General features: G+C 36.1%; 1 protein-coding gene across 1 annotated transcript in view; it reads left to right on the top strand.

Moving 5' to 3' along the window:
• Positions 1-25,828, top strand: part of CUBN (cubilin) — a 253,314-nt gene that overhangs the window by 146,657 nt on the left and 80,829 nt on the right. Inside the window, exons 37-43 of the mRNA XM_063099467.1 lie at positions 8,257-8,462; positions 9,386-9,570; positions 10,748-10,940; positions 14,978-15,175; positions 19,026-19,172; positions 21,431-21,621; positions 21,783-21,966. Of these exons, the coding sequence (XP_062955537.1) occupies positions 8,257-8,462; positions 9,386-9,570; positions 10,748-10,940; positions 14,978-15,175; positions 19,026-19,172; positions 21,431-21,621; positions 21,783-21,966 (1,304 nt within the window). The remainder of the gene's footprint in view (positions 1-8,256; positions 8,463-9,385; positions 9,571-10,747; positions 10,941-14,977; positions 15,176-19,025; positions 19,173-21,430; positions 21,622-21,782; positions 21,967-25,828) is intronic.

Raw genomic sequence — 25,828 nt, 5'->3', positions numbered from 1 at the left:
TGATTCAAAAGTCTTTTTCTTCCTCGGTGATATGCCAATCTGTGCATTGAGAACTGATTACAAATATGGGGCAACAGTCCTATTCCTGGACCAAGTTCAAACATCTCAGGTTGTGTTCCTTACTCCACCAATGTTCAGGGTACATGTGATATTGAGTCAAGACAAAGTCACGGTCATTGTCCTTATGAAAAAGTCCAGAGTCCTTCTCATGGCTTACTGTGCCTCATAATTGCTGAACAAAATGGCTTTCTTTTTGGTCTTTTTCCTCTTGGTTTCTATCACATTCATATTATTGACCACTCTGACATTTGGTGGTTGCCAGGAACTGAGCTAGGTACTAAGAATGTTTAAGACAGATAAGATCCCAGTTCTTGACAAATTATCAAGTCAACATCAAAAACTATTTAATTAAAACCTAAGAAGATGCATTTCATCTACAGGGGGATTAAAAATAGCAAGTTTCTAGGACCACTGTTAGGATTAAACAAGATATTAAGTTTACAATGTATATAGCACAATGCTGGTGCAGAGCAGATGTTCAGTGAATGTTAATTCTCTCAGTCTTTCCATTTCTAAGATATCTTCTATGATATTTCCCAACTAAACCCAAATGGACTACACTGGGCTCTTCTTGTAGAGGATGAGAAGTTACAAACATAGAAAGCAAGTTTCATCCATTGTACTGTTTAATGGACATTAAATTCTAATTACTGTATAAAAAAAATCTTAATGACTCAGCTATTTCCTTTCTCAGCTTTAAGAAGTTAATTTTGATTTCTTTGTGTTGCTCACCCGAGTTTTATGTTTAAAATGAATTTCATAGAATGCAAGATGCTTCTTTTTATGCAGATGATAATGAAGGGCTTTATGGCAAGGCCTGTGAGTTATTTCTGCCCTGATCTAAACTGTATCCAGATGGATGCTTAGAAACATTTCCCTGGGGCATATGAGAAGCATATGAATCCCAGCAAGTTCTGAAGCATGGGGTTTAGATTATGGACACTGTGGTGTAATTGAATAGGGAGCAAAACTGAAGAAATTCTGGTTGAATCTGCAACAAAAAGGAGGGGGAGAAACAAAACCTAAAAAGGAGTTTTTGTATTTTTTTTTCTTTTTTGCAAAACATATTTAAAAGAGTTAACAGAAGTAGTATTTTATGCTTGCAAACTGCTTTTAGAAAGTGATTGGCTTTGGTTCAAGAATCAAAATAAGATAATGAGAAACAGTGATTGTACTATTTTTGTTCCACATCATATTGTACTAACAGATTTTAGCCAAAGGGTAGATTTGCTTATAAAATGTAAAGCCCTAAAACAAAGACTTCCAAGAAAAGTAAAGCTTTTTAAAAAGTTCAACTTGATTCTTATAAATATTGTCCCACTATCATTTCTAGTGAAACGTCTTTTCTGCTATTTAGTGTTGGATTTTACTAGTCTGGTACTTAGAAAAGACCTTCACGTAATCTGGACCCTTGGACCAAACGCTCATGTGCATATCGATCACCTAGGATCTTGCTCAAATTTGCATGTTAATTCAGTTGGCTGGTGGGGCAGGGGTGCTGCTGTTGCTGGACTGTGTACTGCACTTTGAGTAGAACAGCTTGAGAGGTAATTTCAAGTAATTCATCTTCTAAGGAAAGTGATCTCCCCTTCTGCACTTTCCACTTTCTGAGGAGCAGAAGAAAAAATTTTAACATATTTCACATTGTTGATAAGATTATGGGTGATAAAAATAAGCCTGAATTTAAGCAGCAAACGTGGCATCCATTCTGAAAATGGATTTAGAACAACTCCTTGACAAAAATAATTGTGGATATTGTGACTGTGTGTATTATAAAGCACTGGATTGTCAAGGAGATGTTGGGAGTAAGGACAAATGTATACTTTTCTTTTTCTGATGTGGATATTTCTGATTTCTTTTGCTTTGCAATTATCTGTCGTAGCTTGCTGCTGAAACAATGTCTAGTATATGGTCCAGATGGGCTATACTGTAATGACCAACATTGTAGATTGTGAGACCCACCAACTCACTGTTCTGGTTAGAGACCTAGCAGTGCTGCTATCTGGCTTGAGAAGCTAGAGGTAGAGCAGAGCTGACCAATTGGTTGGCTCCTGAGCTCTGGTCGGCAGTGACCACTCAGAGGTGTGCCTGACATATTGCTTCTGTAGGGTTGAGGTGGTCAGAGGCTCCTGGCTGGTTTTCTCTAAGCATCCTAACCATTAGCTGAGACAGAGCTGCAAGGGAGCGCTATTCTCACCATAATGTGAAACCTTGCAACACATAATGACGGGCATTGATGGAAAGATTCACACAATACAAAAGTACATTTTCTATCCTTCAGATGTGCTTTCCTTCCTGAGAGTTCCTTCCTTATAGTCTTACTGGGTCGTTCTTTCTTTCTTCCTTTCTTTATCTTGTGTTTTGTCTTTGCAGCAAAATCTCCTTCCAATAACTTACGGAAAAAGAACAGTTTGTACTCACTTCCACTCTTTTCTTTTTTTTTAATCATTAAATTACTTTTTTCTTTAAAAAATAATTTTAAATAAACAAAATATTTCAGGGCAACAGAGGTTCTCCATCAAATCCCTTTACCTCCTCATCACAGAGGTAACCCATATCTTGAATTTTATGTGTATCATTTCTATTCATGTTTTTATACTTTTGCCATATATGTATATATCCATACACACTGCATCAACTACTACTTTCTGTTTTACATTTTACATAAATGGAATCGTACTTATTGATCGGACTGGAATTAAATTGCATTTATAAACTAATTTTGGGAGAAATATCTTCTTTACAACAGTGAGTCTAGAGTCACTATCCTTGAACTTGGGATATCTCTCCATTTATTTAGGACTTCTTTTATGTCCATTGCTACAATTTTATATTTTTCATGCAGGTCTGATAGATCTTTTGTTACATTTATTCCTAGGCACCTTATTTTTTTTGTTGCTATTGAAAATGGTATCCATTTTTAAATTACAGATGTAACCAGGCTGCCCTCCCTAAAATAACCCCTTATCACACTTTATTTCTTTCTCCAAGAACTTACTACTACTTTTCTATATGCCTATTTATTTGTTTATTATCTTTCTCTCCTTCTAGAATATAAAGGGAGGAACATTGTCTTCTTTCTTCGTTGTCCAATCCCTAATCTCCATGACAGTGTCTGGCAATATAATAGAGAGTCAAAAAATATGTGTTGAATACTTTGACTGAGTTACAATTTCTAAATTTTTACTTGCTGGTATAAGGAACTCCTATTGATTATTGTAGATTGTTATCCAGAACCTTTCTGTTCTGTAGAATGACAGAAATTTTTGTATCTCTTATTTACTTCTGTGTCTAGACGAGGGACTGACACACTAAAGTGTTCAATAAATATTTATTGAATGAATGAGCTCTCTTGAATATTGATTTATAGCTCTTTTCCAGTCCTTACAAGCTTTTTTCACTTTTCCTTGTCTTATTGCATTGGCTAACCCTTCAGTACAAGTGGAGCAAAAGTGATGAGAATAGGCTTCCTTGTGTTATTTCTGATTTAAAGGATATGCTTTAAATTTTTTTAAAGGATATGCTTTAAATTTTTTTACCTCTCAGTATATTTGTCAAAAGATTTTGGAGGCATTTATGAGTTTTTACAGTGTTTGGGTGTTGAGTTTTATCAAATGCTTTTCTGCAATTGTGTCCCAAAATTAGTTTATAAATATATTTTTGCATCTGTTTTTCTCCTTCAATCTTTTTTTGTGGTGAATTGCTCTCATAGATCTTCGAATGTTAAATTGTGAATCTGATTGATTAAGACTTATGAATTTTATGAATTGATGAATTTGTTGTGTTAATATTTTATGTAGGATGTTTCATCTATATTCTTAAGTGAGATTGACCTAAACTTTTTCTTTCTTTGACCATCCTTGACTGGTTTTGCTCTCAAAGTTATACTAACCTTATGAAATAAGATGGAAAATGTCCTCTTTTCTATTCTTTGGTGCAGCCTGTGTAAGATTGAGGTTGGGGCCATTGATTTATTGAAGCTCATTTTTACTCATATAATTTTTTTTGGTTTTTTAAAATTTGTTTCCTTCAATTAGTTGTATTATTATGTTTTGGTAGAAAATTATCTGAGTTCAAATTTATTGGCATAAGGTTGTTATAGATTTTAATATAATTTAAAAATTTTAATGTAGCTGTAATTATGTCCTTTTCTTATTGGTAGAAATGCTCACTTAAGCCCCCTTTTTTTCTTAATCAGTCCTATTAGGAGTTTTTTACTTTATTAGTCTTGTCAAAGAAATAGCTTTTGATTTTTTTTATCCTTTCTATCTGCTACATTTCTATTTCATTAATTTCAGATGTTGTCTTGTTACTATGTGTGCTTCCTTTGTGTTTTCTTTGCTTTGTTTTGCTAACTTTTGGGATTAGACACCGCTCATTTTTCCTAGTATTTGTTTGTTTTTATTATAAGCACTTAATGCTAAATATCACTTTTACTATACCCCACAAGTTTCATTCTCATTCAGTGCTAAATATATTTTTATTTCCATTTCAATTTCTAGTTTTAGATATGGTTTATGTAGAAAGATATTTTATGTTTCCAATTGTGGAAACTTTTTATCTCAAAATTTCATTCTATAGAGGTGATAGAGAAAGTGGTTTTTAATAGTTTTAATAATTTCTGAGACTTGATTTGTGGTGAACTGTATTGATACATTTTTGTAAATGTTGATGGCACATAAAAAGAATGAATGTAAAGAATTGTTGGATTTTATCGATTGTTGTTATTTTGTTCACTCTCTTGTGGGAGTAACCAAAAATCATTTAATTTACTCCTTAAAGTGTTTGAATAAGAATTCTACAGTGGATTATCTGAAACTGCTCCTTTAAACATCCCTAATTCATTCTTAGTAACCAAATCCTATAGCCTATCCTTCACATCCTCTGACACCCTTCATCAATCTTCATTACCCTTTTCTTAATTTTCTCTTGGCTTCTGTGACATGGCAGTGAACTTGGTTTTATCCTATTTTTCAGACTAGTCTTGTGTTTATTGTTTCCTCTTCCTTTCACTGTACTTGAAATATCTGTGCTTACTAAGCTCTGTTCTCATTCCCTGTCTCTCTCTCTCATTTTATTACTTCTCACTTTTTTATTTCTAAACCTCCAATCCAGCCATGCTTTCAGCTGTTATCTTATACGTCCGAGTTATTTGCAAGTCCAGCCCCAGCATCTTCTCCGGAGTCTAATTTTGTATATTGGCTCCAATAGATAGCTCCACTTGGGTGATACACCATTATGTTAGATTCGTTATATCAAAAAGCAAAAATATGGGCCGGCCCCGTGGCGCGCTCGGGAGAGTGCGGAGCTTGGGAGTGCAGCGGCGCTTCCAGCTCACTGGCTGAGCGCGGTGACAACACCACGCCAAGGGTTGTGATCCCCTTACCGGTCACCAAAAAAAAAAAAAAAAAAAGACAAAAAAATTAAAAAAAAGCAAAAATATTTTTTTGCAGCTCCCAATCATTCCCATGATATGTTATTGCAAGGTTGGTTTTCTTAAGCAGGGCTCTGATCATTTAATTTTATCACTCAAAATTCCTCATTTTTTGTGGTAAAATATGCATAACATGAAATTAGCATTTAAACTATTTTTACATGTACAATTCAGCACATTAAGTACACTCATTATGCTGTGCAACTGTCAGCCCTGTTCCTTTCTAGAGCTTTTTTTATCATGACAAACAGAAACTCTCAACCTATTAAACAATAACTCCACATTTGTCTCTCCCCCTAGCTCCTGATAACCTCTATCCTAGTCTCTGATTCAATGAATTTGCCTATTCTAGGTTTCTAATATAAGTAGAATCACACAATATATATCCTTTTATGTGTGGCTTATTTCACTTGGCATACATTCATTCGTGTTGTAGTATACATCAGAATTTAATTATTTTATAAGGCTGAATAATAATGTGTGTGTGTGCACATGTGTGTGCATCACATTTTCTTTATCCATTCACCTGTTGATGAACATTTGAGTTGTTTTCTCCTTTTTGATATTATGCATAATGCTACCATGAACATTGGTGTACAAGTATCTGTTTTAGTCCCTGCTTTCAATTCTTTTGGGTATATATCTAGAAGTGGAATTGCTAAATCATATAGAAATTCTATGTTTAACTTTTTGAAGAACTACCAAACTGTTTTCCACAGTGGCTGCACCATTTTACAGTCCCATCAGCAGTGCACCAAAGTTTCAGTCTCTCCACATTCTCATCAACACTTTTATTTTTCTTTCTTTTTTTTTTTTTTTTCTGTACTAGCCATCCTAATGGGTTTGAAGTGTTATCTCATTGTGGTTTTGATTTGCGTTTCCCTATTGACAAATGATGTTGGGCATCTTTTCATGGCCATTCATATATTTTCTTTGGAGAAATGTCTATTCAGCTCCTTTGCCATTTTTAATTGGGTTATTTGTCTTTTTATTTTTAAGTTGCAAGAGTTAATTTATATTCAAGATGCTAGCATGGTTATGTGTTTTATTTCTCTTGGGTAAATATCTAGGAGTGAAATTTCTAGGCATTAATTGGATGTGTATCTAATTTTATTTTAAAAATTGCCAAATAATTATTCAAAGTGATTGTATCAGTATGCAGTCCCACCAGAATATAAGTGACTTCCAATTGCTCTGCATACTTGCCAATATTTAGTCTTGTCAGTCTTGTTTATTTTAGCCATTCCGATGGGTGTGAAATTATGGGTTTTTTTGTGACATTTCATTTGCATTGCTCTGATGACTAATTATCTAGACTATTTTCCATATTCTCATTGGTTTTTCACTTATTTTCTTTTATGAATGTTTGTTCAAGTCTTTTGTCCATTTTTAATTTTGCTGTTTTTTTCCCTATTATTTATAAGTCCCTTGTTAAATATATTCTTTCAATTATCTCCCCTTCCCCTACCTCAGTCTAAGACATGCCCATTCATTTTCTTATTCATGTCTTTAATGAGGAAAAATTTTTATTTTTGATCAAGTAAAATTTATTGATTTTTTATCTTATGGTTAGTGCTTTTTACATTCTATCTTAGAAATACTCGCCTGTTACAAGGTTGCAAAGCTATTCTTCTTTGTTTTGTTCTAGGAACTTTATGGTTTTAGCTTTTATGTTTACATCTATGAGAAATATTGTTAGTTTCTGTGTAGGAAAAGAAACAGGGGTTGAGGTTCTTTTATTTTTTTTCTCTCCATAAGGATTTCTAATTATTGGGACACCATTTGTTAAAATGACTTTCTTTTCCCCATTGAATTGTCTTGGCACCTTTTATTGCATTGCATTGACTATATTTTTGTGGATCCTCTTCTGGGCTTTCTTTTCTATCCCATTCATCTATTTGTCTACCTAACTTAGGCCAATACCACATTATCTTGATTAGCTCCAAGTTTTCAAGTATTAAGGCCAAATATTAAAAGCATTCATTTAGCATCTATGTGTTCCAGAATCTTTATATGTGTTACTTATGACAATTATATGAGGTAGATATTATTTCCTATCCCCCACCCCATCACATCTCAGCTGCAGAATGTAAGACAAGTTGAATAGATCACATTTGAAAACTAGCCTGTTATTGCAAATCCCATAATTTTTTCTGCCTTTCCAGAAATTAAGTACACATGCCTTTGCATGGTATTTAAGCTCCACCAAAATTATCTCATCATACTGCTCCAGCTACATCTCTTAATGGTTCATTAGAGGTACTCAGTGTTTTAGCCAAACTGGGTATCCCACAGGATCTAAACATGCCTCACCCTTTTCTGCATGTTCCTTTGTTGACATTCTGTGCTCCTTAAGTCCAGCTTATGTTTACATTTTCATCTCTAAAAATCTCCCCATCAAGCTATTAGTGAGCTCCACAATCAAATGTGGTACCTCTGCTTTAAAATTCTTATCCACTTTACAGGTCTGATGGCACTCATGATATTTTGCCTTGTATATTTTTTCTGTATTCTTCCCTAATATTTCCCACTAGGAAAAAATTCGTTGAAGGGAGTATATCAATTGTCTTTGTATCTCTTGAATAGTCATTTCAACAAATTTGAGTGAAAGAAATTTTTTTGAGGCAGCTAAGGGGTGTTGCGATCAAAGCTAAAGAAAAGTTTAAAAGTGAACAGGTTAACCCAGCACGTGATTCAGGATATTCCCCCAAATCCATTCTATCAGTTTAATCTCTGTAAACATTTTCTTTTTTCCAAATCAGATCTTTCCAGCTGGAGGACTCTCCGGACTGTAGCAAAGACTTTGTGGAGATACGGGAAGGAAACGCCACTGGTCACTTGGTGGGACAATACTGTGGAAACGCTCTTCCTCACAATTATTCATCCATTGTTGGGCATATCCTGTGGATCAGATTTGTCTCTGATGGCTCAGGCAGCGGTGTTGGCTTCCGGGCCACATTTACTAAGAGTACGTTGGTTCTGTTTTGGTGATGGCTTCCAGGATTTACTCTACAAACCAGAAATTATAACAATTTTTTCAGCATTGCACTAAGCAAGAACAATCCTGAACCCTACACCATTCTCCTATATTATCTTTGTGAAATTACTTTATTATGTAATATATTAGAAAAACTAAATTGTATATGAATGGCTCATAAGAGCAAGGAAGAACATTCTCAATGGCTCTAATACTCTTTTTACATTCTAGTTTCTACCTAATGTTCAAGTAAATATTTTTATGATACTGTTGTTAAGGAGTCTTCTAATATGTTATATTTCAGATTTGTGTGTTTATGTCAAATATGTTTCATTTGATTCCATAAACTTTATATTCTTCAAGTTAAAGGCATTTAGTGTTACTTTGGAATTGACTTAAGTGCTCAGATATTATAACAACAGGGTATTCTTCCAGTAGGATATAATGTTAAATATTTTTACTTTTTAACTCAAGTTTTCCATAATTGGCTATTCTATATGCGGCTCCTGTCAGTTTCTTTCATAGAATTTTAAAAAACAACTTCCCCTTTTTTTGTAAAACAAATTAAAATAGGTAAGCCAAAATTAGTGAATGGGACTGGTAACCCCCTTTCCCACATCTCCAAGTCCTCTGGGATTGTGAACCCCTTTTCACATGAGAAGTTGTTGCCTCTTTTCACACCATGCAACCTTGTAAGGAGATGGAATTCCATTCACAAAATCACCCTTCTCCAAGGAATTAATAGGTAGCCCAGAAACCAAAAGGGAAGCAGTATTTCTTTCAGTAGTCAGAAAAGAAAGTACAAGTCAATTAAAAGTCCATCCTTTTTAACATCTCTTGCCTTTTGGTTTTTTTCTTTTGATTAAAGAGCTATCCTAAGTAGGTCTGATTTACTACTCTGTTTTACCTCCTAGTATTTGGCAATGATAATATTGTGGGAACTCATGGGAAAATCGCCTCTCCCTTCTGGCCTGGAAATTACCCCCATAACTCCAATTACCAGTGGATAGTAAATGTGAATGTATCTCAAGTTATCTATGGTAGGATCTTGGAGATGGACATTGAAGCAGCATATAACTGCTATTATGATAAATTAAGGGTGAGTTTCCATGTGCAATCAATATTTATAAATTTTGGTGAATTGCTTTTGGCAAAAATTAATCTAAGTTAATGTCTATTCATACATTTACAAATCATATGAGATAGTCTCCCCTAAGATTTCTTAGATGGAGGCAATTCTTGTACTGTGTTTATTATTTTCTATTCTGTATCTAAGGGTTTATTTTTTAGCACTGTTGTAATTTATATGTTAGTCTTTGTCTAAGCATGCATGTATATCCTAATTAAGTATTCTATTTTGTATCCAATTTTCCCCTTTGTTTTTATTTTATAGTGTTAGAAATTTGAAGGATCATATAAAAATTAATAAATATAAAAATTATGGTATCATTGCCATCGAGATATTGGCTACCATATCAATTCCAGATACACTATCAGCTTTTTGAAGGCCAGGATCCTACCTTATTCATCTTGGATACTCAGTGTCTTGAAAAGAACCCAATACCTGATAGATGCCCAATATGTGTGGAAATAATTGTTATGTAATTTGAAAAATAGAGATTCAGTACAGAATTTTATAATAACTGTTACAATGAATTTGTTCCAAATTATTTGGAAACTATCATAAAATATGTGTCTAAATAGATCATTTAGTATTTTAAACCAAACGAAAGCAATTTATCCAGTTCTTTGAATGTGCTGAGCCCTGCAAGCTGTGATTTTTTTTGCTTTCATTAATTCATCTCTCCTTCTGTAGAGATATGAGCCCCTTTAGGATACCTGTACACTTTGTCATTAAACCTTTCTTCTTTCTTGTTGTTTTCCCCTCTTCATTCTAATTCCTTCCTTTGAGCTTCCAAAGCACATTCATTAAGAATGGTCGTTGCACACCTATCCTGGTTCCTACTCTTTAACCCAAAAATTTTAATGTAAATCATCTGATGAGCTATATCCTACAAACCATGTTTATTAATACTATTCTGTAACAAAGATATGAAAATTTTTGAAACATATTGAATTATTTGCAATAATATTTCATATCTAATGGAACTTTCTGTTTTAAACTGAAATAAAATGTTTACTCGTTTATTGCTTTTTTCCATTATGATAAAATTGTAGTAATATAGGCATCTTTTAAATTTTCTTTTTTATGAAGAAAAATAGAGGTAATTGCCTAAATTCAAGTGTTCTATTATCTATCTGTTTTTTACATGCAGATTTATGATGGAGTTGGCATTCATTCCCGTCTAATTGGAACTTATTGTGGTACCCAGACTGAATCTTTTACATCCACTAGAAATTCTTTGACATTTCAGTTTTCTTCTGACTCTTCAATCACAGGGAAGGGATTCCTTCTGGAGTGGTTTGCAGTGGATGCTCCTATTGGACCTTTACCTACTATTGCTACAGGTGTGTTGAATAATAAATGACATTCTTTTTAGAACTGATATGAGTAGGCCAATATTTTAAAGGGTCCTATCATAACAGGGTCCAAATACACACATAAGTAAAGCCCCAAAGCCCTTTCTCCATGTTCTTTTAAATTCATAAACACTACATTTTGTAAAAATTATACTTTTGTTTCTAAAAAATACAGGTGTCCCATTATGTTTTCATATTAATTAGGGGTTCAATATTCATAAGATTATTCTACTTACAATTTCTAGAGACTACCTTTTATATATGTATTATATATAGAGAGAGCAAGGATTTATGGAGCCAATATGACAATTGCAACTGGGGAGACACATAGTCCACCCTGAGAAATGTGTTCCCTGCTAGAAACTACTTTAGATATCTCTCAAAATTTGATTTGCAAATAGCACACACACAGTAGTTAAGGATCAACTAATAAAAATAACTTTTTCCTTTATATTTTATTTTAAATATGCCTTCAGTAATGCTTCATTTTCTCCTTAGGTGATTTTAAACCTTTATGTTTCAAGGTAAAGTGGGCCAAATTTTACTTAAAATGTTCAGTTTTCAACAAAGCATTAGCATTATTAGATGCAGAAAGAAACTGGAAAGTATGGTCCATAAAAAAGAAAAGAAGCAATCCAAAGAAACTATCCTGGAGGAACTCAAGATATTGCATTTAATTAACAATGAGTTTAAATGAGCTATTTTAAATATGTTAAAGAACTAAAGGAAACAGTGTCTAAAGAATTAAAGGAAAGTAAGGGAATGATGTCTCACAAAATAGAGATTATCAATAAAGTAATAGGAAAAAAATTTTTTAAAATAAGAATGAACTAGAAATTCTGAAGTTGAAAGGTATTAATAACTGAAATGAAAATGTACTGTCAGTACTCAGTAACAAATCTGAGCAAGCAGAAGAAAGAATCAGCCAACTTGAAGGTTATCCTGTTGAGGGAAAGTAAGAGAAGGAATAAAGAATATTGTACAGATCCTTAGACACCATCAAGCATGCCAACATATGCAAGATAAGAGTCCCAGAAGATGAGGAGAGAGAGAAGTGAAGCAAAAATTGTTGAAGAAATAATGTCTGAATGCTTCCCAAATTTGATAAAAAATCTATGTATCCAAGAAGCCCAATAAACTCCAAGTAGGATAAACTTAAAAAGTTCTATGCCTGGATACCTCATAGTCAAAGCCAAAAAAGAGGATTATTTTTAAAGCGCCAAGAGCATATGAATCATCATGTGAAAAAATCCTCAGTAAGATTTACACCTGACTTTTCACCAGAAACCCATGGAAGCCAAAAGGCAGTGGGAAGACAAAGTGGGATAACTTTTTACTTCAAAGTGATGAAATATAAAGACTGTCAATCAAGAATTTTATATTCAGCAAAAACATCCTTCAAAAACTAAGTAGAAATTAAGGCATTCCCAGTTAAACAAAAACTGAGATAGTGCGTTGCTAGAAGACCTGCCCTGCAAGAAATAATACAGGGAGGTGTTCAGGCTGAAATGAAAGGCCCTAGAAATCCTTATGTACTAGACAGTGGGGTAAAGATAACTACATAAGTCCATATACTTGTTAAAGACAATATAAATGTATGTTTCCTTGTAACTCTTTTCTTCTGCCATCTGATTTAAAAAGACAACTGCATAAAGCAATAATTATAAAACAACATTGATGGGCTTATAATGTTGAAAGATGTCATTTGACCAACAAAACTTAGCTGTAATACTAACTTAATATGAATAGTATACAAAACTTAGCTGAATATAATATTGCTCCATTCCCATCCTTTATGGGAAGGATATTTCCATCCTTTATGGAATATGGAATTCCTGTATGGAATATCCTTCCCATAAAGGATGGGAATGGAGCAATATTATATTACAGCTAAGTTTTATATACTATTCATATTAAGTTAGTATTAATCCAAACTACATTGTTTGAAGTTGAAATATTAATTGTAATCCTCTAGAGCCACTGAGAAAAATAACTAAAAAATATATAGTAAAAGACATAACAATGTTTTGAATGAACCTCTTTGAGTTTCTCTATTAACTTAGCTGGTAGCTACTGTGCCCATCAGCCACCAGATGCCCAAATAAAATGCCAGCTGGAGATCCACCTGCATGGGTTCCTTCCAGAAGGCCTCACTTTCAGGGTTTGGATAGTGGGAATGGCTTCAATGACACAACCACAGGATGAAAATTTAAGAGTTTTTAGTGATTACTTACCTTTGGGGGTACACAGCGTACTTGGAGGCCACACACGGAGGTCAGGGAGAAAGAGAGCAAAAGGACCCAGGAGCCATTGTATTTATTGGGTCCAGGGCATTATCCAAACAGTTTTCCTGCAGAGAGCTTTAATTGGTGGGTTTAAAGCAAGCAAGCTAGTTCCAAGAGGTTACCCTGTGGCTGAGAGATGGTCACTTTAAGTTCACAGGCAAATGTCTAAATGGTTCATTTAAAAGAAGTGGTGGGGAAGCAGGGAGCCCAGCATGCTAGGTGGGAGAGATGTCTCTTTTTATCTGGAGCCATTTAAGTGGGATATAGTATTGGAAACTGTGTCAAGGGTGACTGAGCCCTACTTTTGGTATAAGATAGTTAAGGTTATATTTAAAGATGGATGTTGAAGCAACATAAAATTATAAGCACTCACTTCTATTATATGATAGCAAAGTTGTGTACACTATTCAAATTAAGTTAGTATTAATCCAATCTACATTGTTTTCAGATAAAATGTTGATTGTAGTCCCCAGAGAAAATAATTCAAAAATATATAGTAAAAGAAAGAACAAGTGAATTAAAATGGCATACTAAAAAATAAGTATTTAATACTAAGACAGACAATAATAAGTATTGATAAAGATGTGAAAAAATTGGAACCTTCTATATCGCTGGAGGAATGTAAAGTGATGTAACCACTCTGGAAAGCAGCTTAGCAGTTCCACAGAAATTTAAACATAGAGTTACCATATTATCCAGCAATTCCACTCCCAGTTACACACCCAAAAGAACTGAAAACATATGTTCACACAAAAACTTGTACATGAATGTTCCCAGAAGTATTATTCATAATAGTGAAAGAAGGGAAACAACTCAAATATCCATTGATGGATGAGTGGGAAAATTAAGGGTGGTATGTCCGTGCAATGGAATACCATTCAGCCTTAAAATGAAGGAAGTACTGACTCATGCAACAATATGGATGACCCTTGAAAACATTATGCTAAGTGAAAATAGCCACTCATAGAAGACCACATTTCGCATGAATCCGTTTATACGAAATGTCCAGATAGGCAAATCCATAGAGATAGAAAAGGAATTGGTGGTTGCCTGGGACTAGCGGAGTGGGGATAGGGAGTTTGTGGTAATAAATATGGAGTTTCCTTCTGGGGTGATGAGCATGTTCTAAAATTAGATAGTGGTAATGATTGCAGAACTTTTGAATATACTAAAAATCTCTGAATTGTACACTTTAACAGGATAAATTTTATGGTGTGTGAGTTATAGCTCAATAAAGCTGTTGTTAAAAAAAGTGACTGAATTAAAAAACAAAGCCTGCAGTTCTTATAAGCTCCTGTGCTTTTTCGAATGTTTCAGTTTACAAAATCAAAAACTATTTCAGAATTGCCTAGATATAAGTTACATGATGAATAGCTATTCTAAAAAGGCAAAGAAGCAATGGGAAACATGAATATAGTTCTGCCCCAGTAACACGGGTGGGAGGGTCTTCCACATGCGCTTACTTATGCTTAACGAATAAGCAGCACTTGATAATAAGTGGATTGTGCGGCAAAATTATGGCGGAAAAGTAGATGCAATGTACTTTTCTTGCACAAAAGATAAACTATGAAATCATGGCTGTCTGAATCAGTGGGTTTAATGCAATATTTTTTTATTTCTTTGAGAAAGTTACTATAATTGGATGTTTCTTTTCAGTACAGGGCTATCCTTTTCAAGTGAAAAGGTGCTGGTTTCTTTTCCGTTTGAGGTATTTCAAAGACATTTCTTCTCATTCTACAGGTGCTTGTGGTGGGTTTCTGAGGACAGGAGATGCTCCAGTCTTTCTTTTCTCCCCGGGCTGGCCTGAAGACTACAGTAATAGGGTTGAGTGTACCTGGCTCATCCAGGCTCCTGGTTCTACCGTGGAACTCAATATCCTTTCTCTGGACATTGAACCTCACCGAACATGTGGCTATGACAACCTTGTGATAAGAGATGGTGAGAAACATTTTTTAAAAAATGCTGAGTTTCAACCCTGACACATATTTAGTGAAATTAAATGATCATTATATTTCTTTACTGCCTCCATCTGTTTTGTGTGGAATTACACAGATATTATGGTCAATGAAGGCACTAAATACCAGGATTGGCTTCAATTTCTGAAGGACATAAGGAAAGTATTAAATTTTCTGCAAATGTCAGGGATAGTACAACATTCCTAAGAGGAAACAAAGACTTTTCTAGAGACTTAAGTAGGTAATAAAAGTCTGAATTTCCAGGTTGTTCTGCTTTCTTATTGAGAAGGCTTGGAGATGAATGTTGATATTTTATACCTATGGCTTTAAGGTCTAAGGGAAAAATATTTATAATTGCAATATATTCATTTCTATTTTTCATCTGAGTCTGTGGGTAGAATAAGTAGGATTAAGGGGTAATACTGTTGCATCTTTTCCTTTATACACAGGTGTGGTCTTGCTATGCAGTGAGTGAGGGGCATGAATAATGCTGACATGCAACTTGTACACAATTGGGCTTCACAGTTTGCATGAACTGGAATGAAGGAGGACAATAGGGAGGTCACATCCCCCACCTCAGTGTTTCTCAGTGTGACCCCCAGACCAGCAGCATCAACATCTTCTGGGCACTTGTTAGAAATGCAAATTCTCGGCAAAAACAAACGTGTTTGCTTTTGGCCCATAGATTGCTAATGTGCAAGATGTCATCTCTCTTATTCCCTCATCCCTAGATCCCCACTAAGTGAGAAAAATCAGATGGTGGAGATGCTTTATTTCGCTCCTGTAGAGGCTGGACACAAAGTAAAGACTCAAATCGATCATACAAACATGATGAGATTATAAACCATGACTGTCTTCCATTTTTCCTATCAAAAGTCAGCTATCAGCACATTGCCCAGAGGAACTATTGTCTTTCCTGACATCAAGGCATTCTGTGTATATTAAAACTTTTTATGTAATAAAATGGGTGTGTTCTTGCACACATGTTCTGAGTGTTTGGAACCCAGTAGAAGCTTTAAGAAAATGCCTTCTGTAGGTAACTGCATCAATGAAGTAAATTATGGTTATTCTTAAAAAATCACATTCTACTTAGTTGCTTTATGTTCCGTTAATAACTTCTCCTGGAAGCCTAGACTCTAGGGAGCAGTCTTTTTCTTCTGCGTGACCCTGCACAAGTCACTCAATGGCTCCAAGCCTGTTTTATTGTCTATGAAAGAGAAAGGAATACCTACCTCTTGGGTTTTTTTGTGAGGATCAGGGAAAGCAATGAATGTAAAAATCTCTAGCAAAACTACAAGCATTTTGTAGATGCAGAATTTGCTATAGTTCAGATTTTAATATACTTAGATATTTATGAGTATAAACCTGAAGAGGTTTTATCAGTGTCCTTGCTTACACATAGAGCATCTTGAAAGAGCTCAGCAAACTGAGGCGTATGCCAAAAGAACAAAAATATTTTAAACTGGCTGTGTAACTTATTTGTATAGGTTCCTTTTCATTCACCATTGACGTGAGCAGATGCCCAATAGGTTCATTCTTTCCTCATTTGTTTATTTACTCATTCAAGAAATAGTTACTGAGTGCCTACCATGTGTCCATTGGTGGGTGTTTTGTTCATTTGCATGAGATTAATATATTTTTAGAATTAACTTTTAAATCTCACTTCAATTATTTCTTCTTCGGCTAACCTTTTTTTTTTTGCTTCTGAGTATCAGGTGCATATAACATTCTGAAGCAAATATCTAAAGCCAAGTGACCATAAGCAATTGGCCAATTGTCACAAGCCCTTGGCCATAGAGTGGCTGTGAACATTCCTAGGCCACCCCAGAGAGGATCCTGCAGCATTCTTGGGAGAACTGAGTCACTCTTCTATTTGCTTATTCATTTTACAAAATTGCCATGATTCAAAACTGAATCAGTCTTCCAGATCACATACCAACAAATTTTGCATACCAAAGATTCACTCAAACTGAGGATCCACAAAACTATATTGGACCTTGCAAAAGTTAATTTAAAAAAAAACAAAGTAAAGAAAAGAAATTGTATCGAAAATCAGTACTTTTTTATATAGTCCCAGATCTGAAATGTACTTTCTTTATGACCTTAAATCACTTAATAGCATGGTTTAGGGGCACCTGGAGTTAATCTGCCAGGGCAAAAGTCACTGTTGATTTCTATGCTCTATACCCCTGCATATAACAATGTAACTTGCATCCCCTCTAAGACTCAGTTTTCTTATCCACAAAATGTGGATAATAATGCCCATTTAATAGTGCTATTATGAAGATAAAATCAGATATTACATGTAAAGCACTTAAAGTGGTATGTAGTAATTGCTCAATAAAGGTCAGCCTTTAACAATCTTGGGTCCTCAGTTTCCACATCTCTAAAATGGCGTAGAGAAAGAATTACCAAGTCATCTTGTAGCCCTAGCCTTTAGGGTCTTTTGACTTGCCCCTCTCTTTAAAGATTGGGTTTATTGAAGTTCTGGAAGGTTCTAGAAATATTCCAATATTCATTATGGAGACTGGGTGTTGGGAGGGGATAGAAAGGTAACAAACCAGCAAGTAATTGTTTAGAGTTCAGCATTAAGGGGAAGTTTAGAAAAGAAATCAAACTCAATAGAACCCTCCCAGTCTCACTGAGAGATGAAATATACACGTGTGAAATAGTGACATATAATAAACTTCTAAATTTTGTGGTACAGTAATTAGAGAATAACTCAACAAAAATAATATCGGGTGAAATGTACAGCAAAACGGCATTGTGAAGATAATAAGTGCAAAAGGAGTTAAAGTGACAAACTTTTGAATTTTAAAAACCACAAAAGTTTCCAGAGGTCAGAAACCCTCCAAAGAATGCCTTTTCAAGCATCTTGTATTTATAAACTGTGCCATTACGTTTATAATCACAGGCATAGAAAATAACTTGTTTTCTAAAGTAGTTAATAAAGAATGAGGTTAAAGAAATGGTTAGTGTCAAAAAGGATTCATTTTGCTGGTTCTGTAAAAGGGCAAATTGCCTCATGTCTCATATTCTATTTTTGTTTTTCATAAGCTTGAAATTTAGTAATTCTCTGCCTTAGGAAAAAAAAAAAATTCCCAGCCAAGCAATCCAAGTCTGCTATAATTCTTTTTGCTCCATTCTGTTTTCGGCTGGGATATTGCTTTAATCGAAACTTATGTCCATGGGAAACAAAAGGAAAGGGACCATGAAGTAACTGGCTATTCTTTGCATCTTTTTTTCATCCCCCACCTACACAAGTGTGTTCCTTTAACAACAAAACAAACAAATAGAAAACAAACAAATGAGAAGTTTAAAAAAAAAAAACCCACTGGACCTGAAGAAAGGGACATATAAAAAGTTGCTTGCCTCTTGGTGAATGACCTTGTAATGCTAGTATAGGATCTGAGGATGAAGAACCAACCTTTTTTCTCTCTTTTAGATACTTGACCTTCAGCAATCAGAGTAACTGACATCAGAGTCTCTAATTCAAAGACACATCAACCCTGCCCTTGATCCCTTCCCAATCCCATTACTCTGATGTTGAGTTTTAGTGCCTGGAAGAACCGGCAGCCAGGTTTTAGAAAGACCAGGGGAACTCAAAGACGTCTTTATCAAAATGGGCAAAGAAAAGGGCAGACAGCACCACTGAAACCTGAAGCCAGAATGATGTAACCTCTGGGAGAGGTTACCTTTGAGAATCCCATTATCTCCTAGGAATTCTGTTGTTCTGAGAAAAACACGTGAGCCACTTTGGCTAGTCTCAAATGATGGTGGAATAGATATTAAAGAAGTATTTTCACACTGACATTTCCTTTCTTTGGTCATAGGAGACAATGGCATGGCCCCACAGCTAGCAGTTCTCTGTGGAAGAGAGGTTCCTGGGCCCATCCGGTCTACTGGAGAGCACATGTTCATCCACTTTACCTCTGACCTCAGTGTGACCGGGGCGGGCTTCAACGCATCCTTTCACAAGAGTAATGTCTTCCAACATTTGTCTTCTCTCATCTCATCTTGTCTTGTCTCTTTTCTCTCTCCCTAATGTAATGTTTATGTGCCAGGGCACAGGTTGTTAAGTCAGAGGACACAGGTCTCTGCCAAGCCTCTAGACAGCTTATGTCAAGTCTTGAGTCCTGTTCCAAAGCGCCATGCCTCGCCGTATGAAAGGTCTCCTGCCTTCAGATCTCTGGGTGCGGCATCTTCCCCCCAAAGAAGTGTGTTCATGGTAGGCACTAGAGTAATATCTTTAAAGTAATTTTTCAGCCTAGCTGAGGGCTGGAACTAGAAAACGGCACATATCCATAACACGTCAGAGGAGCAATAGGCTATACTTTATCTTCATGAATCCCTTGCTTGAAATCTTCCACTTGAGGGTGAGCAGGAAGAGTTTGTTGCTCTTAAAATATGAATTTGATGTGTCAGAGGGCGTGCACAATATATATGGATGCTATCATGCATAGCATAGTGAGACTTTCAAAACTTGGTATGTGCCTTATATCCAAACTAGATTAAAATTAAAGTAGTAGTTTGTGGAATACTGAAAAGCAAAATTTTAAAGGAGATTTTCAATCTAACATTAACAATTAATCTAATATTTCCTCCACTCTTATATATGCCTTTTATGAAGTAGGGAGCAATCACAGATAAATTATGTTCCTCGCAGTCAAGGGAGGCAGGCTCTATAGTGGTTTAAGAGAACATGCTTTGGAATTAGACTGCAGACAAATTTCCACCTCTGTAATTTAACTAGTTGTGTGAGCTCTCTACACTCACTTGCTGATAAGCTGTCCAGTCCCTGACAAGTGGCAAATTAATGCCTGCTCTGTCCGCTCTCTTTCCTCACTCCCAACCTCTGTCTCTCATGTATGTGTGTATGGCAGCTCATTATACACACATATATAAATATATGGGGTCTTCAGAAAGTTCATGGAAAGATTTGTGTTATCTGTTAATTCCATTTTTCCCTGAACTTTTTAAAGTACCCTTGTGTCTGTGTATAGATAGGCCTATATATGTATATAGGTAAATATAGTAAGGGTAGAACCATTGTGATTTATTTATATGTGTGTATGTATATATTATATATGTATAAATGTTTGTTTATATGTGTGTAATGTATGTTTTTATATGTGGATGTACTCATGTCTGTATATATGTGTATATATACATACTTGACAGTGCCATATCTAGAAGGTATTTCAAGCATAATGTGTGAAAACTGAACTCTTGATTCCCATCCTTTCCCACCCCCCAAGCCTGCTCATTCCACACTCTTCACAATCTTAGTAAATGGAAAGTACATTCTTTTAGTTATTGAAGCCAAAAATCTCAGTGTCATTCATGATTCTTCTCTTTTTCTCACTCACAACATCCTAACCATCAACAAATCACAATGGTTCTACCCTCTCAATATACTAGATTGCAACCATTTTTCTCCATTTCTATTGCTGCTGTCTTAGTCCAGGCATCTGTCATCTCTCCTTGGACTCAGGTAATCCCCTTCTTATTGTACACTCTGTTTCTGCTTTTTCCTGCCTAACCCACCCCACTAACAGTCTAAGTACTACAGACAGAGTGATTGTTTTAAAATTTAAGTAAGATCATGTCATTCTGATGCTCACAACCCTCCAGTTCTTACTGAGAATAAGTTTTTTCCATTTCCTGCATGACCTAACCATGCTACCTTTTGGATCTCTCATTCTGCCTCATCCATTCTGACTTCTGTGATGTACCTCTAACACATCAAGCCTTGACAGTTTTCTGGACTGGAATGTTCTCCCACAAAGCCACCTGGATCAATCCCTTATTTCATTCAGGTCTCCGCTCAGATGTTACCCCAATGATGTGCCCTTCTCTAACTTCCCCGTGCAAATAGCACCCTTCTCCTTTGTCCCATCAGTTTTTCTTTATAGGACTTACCACAGTCTCACATATTATATATTTGATTATTGCATGTTTTCCTCATCTATATAATAAGCTATACAAAAGTAATCTGTCTCTATTGCTTATCTCTATATCTGAGGTCTTAACAACAACATTTATAATGTGCCCAGGAATACCCAGGAGTACCCAGGAGTGTGTACGCAATAAATGCTTGTTGTACTAATCATTTGGTCCATTAGTTTTAAGCATTTCTACTGCCTACACTTTGAAACCCCCCAAGAAAACCAGGAAAGCATAAAAATCCAGTTGTCAATGTCATTTAAATAACCCACCTTTGTTTCTTCTTGGGAAGGCTGTGGTGGATATTTGCATGCAGACAGAGGGATTATCACATCCCCCAAGTATCCAGAGACCTACATTCCCAACCTCAACTGCTCTTGGCACGTCCTGGTCCAGAGTGGCCTGACCATTGCTGTCCATTTTGAACAGCCCTTTGAGATTCCAAATGGAGATTCTTCTTGCAACCAAGGAGATTACTTGGTGGTAGGTCTTGTTTGCTACCCTTTCTAATTACTTTCTCTGCAGACTTCATTCAGAAAACAAAATGATTTTTGTCTCTTGTAACATAAATTAATAGGTCTGTGAATTGCACTCCATCATACACAATATAAAGGAGTTTATGCAATTTTGATTTGTCTTTCCAGCTAAAAAATGGACCTGATATCTATTCTCCACCCCTGGCACCCCATGGAGGAAATGGTCATTTTTGTGGCAGTCATCCTTCATCAACTCTGTTCACCTCAGATAATCAAATGTTTGTTCAATTTATCTCTGATAATAGTAATGGAGGGCAAGGATTTAAGATCAAATATGAGGCCAAGAGTTTAGGTAAGTGTTTTTGCTGAGAATTACATTTGTACTTTTCCTGCAATTGCTTGATCGTCCTTGTTTAAATAGGTTTGAGAAAAAATATTTAAAGTTTCTGAACTACGAGTAATAGCATCAGTAAGAGCCATCAAGTACTTACTCACTGTATGCTTGAGATAGTTAATATTTCATCATGAAGACTTTTTAAAGAAGGTATCATTATTTCCATTTTATAGATAAGTAAAATGAGGCTTGTATTTTCCAAGACCACATATCCAGTTATGAAATTTCCATGAACTAATCTTACTGATCCCTGAAATTCCTTAGACCTTTGCATTATGTCTAATTGTAAGTTACATCTAGCTACAGAAACATTATAAGAATTTTGTTTGCCTTGTTTTGTAATCTTTTGTGTGCTTCCTTTCAAATGAACACATAATCCTCTGATTCTATCATTACTGATTTAATTATATATTAATCAGTGATCTTTAACTGAATTACGTTTACTTAATCACACTTGATTATAATTATACTTAATTCTACTGTAATGATTTAATTTTTGTAACATTTACTTTTTAATAATGTTTAATTGAAAAATAAATAGGCATAGCTTTAAAAAAGGGAGTAGTGTCAGTGGAGAGCAATAGAATAATAAATCTTTGCCTGTTCTCCCACCCCAAAATTAGATAATATGGATTGCAGAATGATCCTATGACCTTAATCGCAGATTCCTGAATATATTTCAAAATACACACTAATCTCAATAAAATCATATATCAATGTTCATCTTGTACAAACAGCAGTAATGCACATTCTCCCAAATATGAGATTTTAAAATGTCAGCATTATTTCTTAATTTGGGAAATGAAGAAGAAATAAAAGTCTCCACCAAGTGACAGAAAAATCATCTAATAGCTTGAATAGGGTCAAAGTCTACAGGAAATGTGCTTCTGCTGCTTCCCAGTGCACATGGCTCTGGCGCGTAAGGGAGCTTTCCCGCAGCTCTGTGCACACCAGCATCATCACTTTGTGGGTCGGGAACTTCTTGTTCCTCCCCATTTCCACGGTAAGCTTCATGCTGAGGTGTGCATGGGCAGATTTTCACCTAGTACTGAAGAACTACCAGAGTAACAGGACCTTGGGATTTGCAAATAGACTCTAGCCCACCCTATAGAACTCTACTTTTCCATTTTTATTCATGATAGACTCAGTCTTGATAATATATTTGTAAAGTCAACATTTAATGGTGATGCAGAAACACTATGGGTTTCTTTGACAATATTGTGCCTTTTCTGTTTCTTTGGGGACCCACTATTTATGCAAGCATGGTCATGGCTATTCTTCTCTCCATGTTTCTTCATGCTTATGGCTGCCCTTAGTATTAGACTTAAAGGTCTTTGATTTCAAAACCTCCTATCGGACAGCCCCAAACAGTAGGATCATTCTTGTTTGTTTCTCCATAATTACTTATTCAACCATTTTCCTTAACCACAGCCAGACTTCTACTCCCCTATCTGTCTGGCTGTCTTTCCACCATATCTACTTGCAGGACACTCCCACTTGTCGGCCTTTAACATGTTTTGGTGTGAACATCTTTTGATGTCAAGTTTACCTAGTTTTATGTCATCTTTCTCCAGAGACAGTACTTCACTATGGTTGACTGAGATTTCTGTGATCCTGTACTAGATGCCTTTGATTCTCATCTGGTTAATTGGCTCATTACTTAATTAATCAGAAATTTACAAAGTGCTTTATGCTGTGCAAATCACCAAGTTCTGTCAAGGAGTTCACAGCACAGTAGAGGAGACAGGCAAGGAAAGGCGTGATTAGAACATAGTATAATAAGTGCTAGATAGAAGGATGCATAGGAGCTAGGTAAACACATGGGAGAAACACCTCGCCTTGTCCAAGAGATCAGAGAAGATTCCTAGAAGAAATAGATGAATAGAGACATGCCAATTAGTAAAGAAAGCTATGACAACATGTGAAGTCTCTATGATATGAGATAAGGCATATTCGAGGATTTGAAAGAATTCACTACTGCTGGAGAATAGAGTCCAAAGGAGGTACACCTAGTGGTATTGAAGTAGACAGGAATCATCATTCCAAGGAGCATGGATACTACCATAGGGAGTTAAGATGTTAACCAAATGGTAATGGGGAGCCACTGAAAGTTTATCCAAAGCATGAATAACACAATCAGATTAGAAATATCAATGGGGCTGCAACATTGGAAACATATTGGGGGAGTGGGGGAGACTAAGGAGAGAGAGACCAGATGAAAGAGTAATTCAGGAAAAAAATAGGTCCTGAACTAAGGCAAAGGCAGTAAGAAGGTAGAAGAGAGGGCATATTGAAAGATGTTACAAATATGGAATTGAGTGGATTTGGAGGTCAGTTAGATGTGAGAGGGTAGAGGAGGTTTGGGAGGCCATGGGTAACTCTTAGGTTTCTGGCTGGGTGGATTTGTTCATCCCACAAACATTTATTAAGAACTTTCATGTGACATTGCACTAGGTCCTGGGATTAGAGCATAACCAAATAAAATCCATGCCCTCGTGCAGCCTAATTTTAGTGTTAAAATACAGATAATAAATAAGAAAGTATATAGTATTTCATATGGTAAAAAGTATTACAGAGAAAAATAAGGTAGTGAAGGTGGATAGGGAGCGTCCATTGGGGGAGGTGACACTGTTGTTCACTCGTGGATGGGATTCTGGATGATGAGCAGATGATAATTGTCCAGTTCAAATTGGTGGTGGTAAGTAACAAAAGGAGCCAGGCAAAGGGTTCAGGCAGGCTTTAATGGAAGTGCTCTCAGGTGAGGGTCCACGGCCACCAAGGGAGTGAGGCCGGGGAAGTCACGTCCAGGGTAGGTACAAGCAGGTATTTGTAGGGGGAGGGCTGTTGGTGGGTTTTTGCCCATATACGGTAAGGAATTGGGCAGGGTTCAGTTTCTGGTTTCGCCTTCCGGGGAGGGAGGGGGGAGAGAGCAGGGGTGGAGTTAACAAGATGGAGGCTCCATCGCTACTTTGTTGCGGCTTTCCGGTCCTCCTGATCCCACTGGCCCAACAGTAATGTCAGTTTGAGATGTGTTCAGTTTGAAATCTCTGAATTACATCCACTGGAGATGTCCAGGAGGCTGCTGGAACACGAGTTTGGGGGTCAGAACAGGGTCTGGAGTGAATCTATAAATGTGGGAATCATCAACAGACTGGTGGCAACTTAAGTCATGGGGATGCATGACATTAGTCAAGGAATTATCTAGAGCGAGGAGGTGAAAGGCCCACTGAGCGACTCCTGGGGAGAAGACCTCAGTGTGTAAGAGGCCGAGAGACAAAAATGTCATGAAGGAAGATGTGATCAACCATGTTAAATGCTAGGGATATAACAAAAGAATTAAAAAAGATCTGTGGGTACAACTGTGAGATGATTGGGGACCTGAACAAGAGTGCTTTGATAGGGTTGAAGAATGAAGGGGGGTGGTGCAGAGAGAGAGAGAGAGAGGAGAGAAAGAGAGAGAGAGAGGAGAGAGAGAGGGAGAGAGAGAGAGGAGAGAGAGAGGAGAGAGGAGAGAGAGGGAGAGAGAGAGAGAGGGAGAGAGAGAGGAGAGAGAGAGAGAGTGAGAGAGGAGAGAGATCAAAAGCACAGGAGGAGGGACGTTAAATAGAGCAAGATTCTAAGGAGACAGAATGGAATGGGAACTTGAGATACAGGAAGAAACAGGAAGATAATATATGTACAGGGTTAAAAGGGAAAAAAATGAAGGTAGAGATGTAGATGGATTTATTAAGAATGGTAACAAATAAGGGGTGACGAATTGAGGGGATACTTATCTGATTTCTTCTGTTTTCTTCCTAAAGTAGATCTCAGTATAGTGTGC

The sequence above is a fragment of the Cynocephalus volans genome, chromosome 6 (genome assembly GCF_027409185.1).
Source record: "Cynocephalus volans isolate mCynVol1 chromosome 6, mCynVol1.pri, whole genome shotgun sequence".
NCBI lineage: Eukaryota > Metazoa > Chordata > Mammalia > Dermoptera > Cynocephalidae > Cynocephalus > Cynocephalus volans.
Note: the sequence above shows the minus strand (reverse complement) of the source record. Positions and strands in the feature narration are given on the sequence as shown.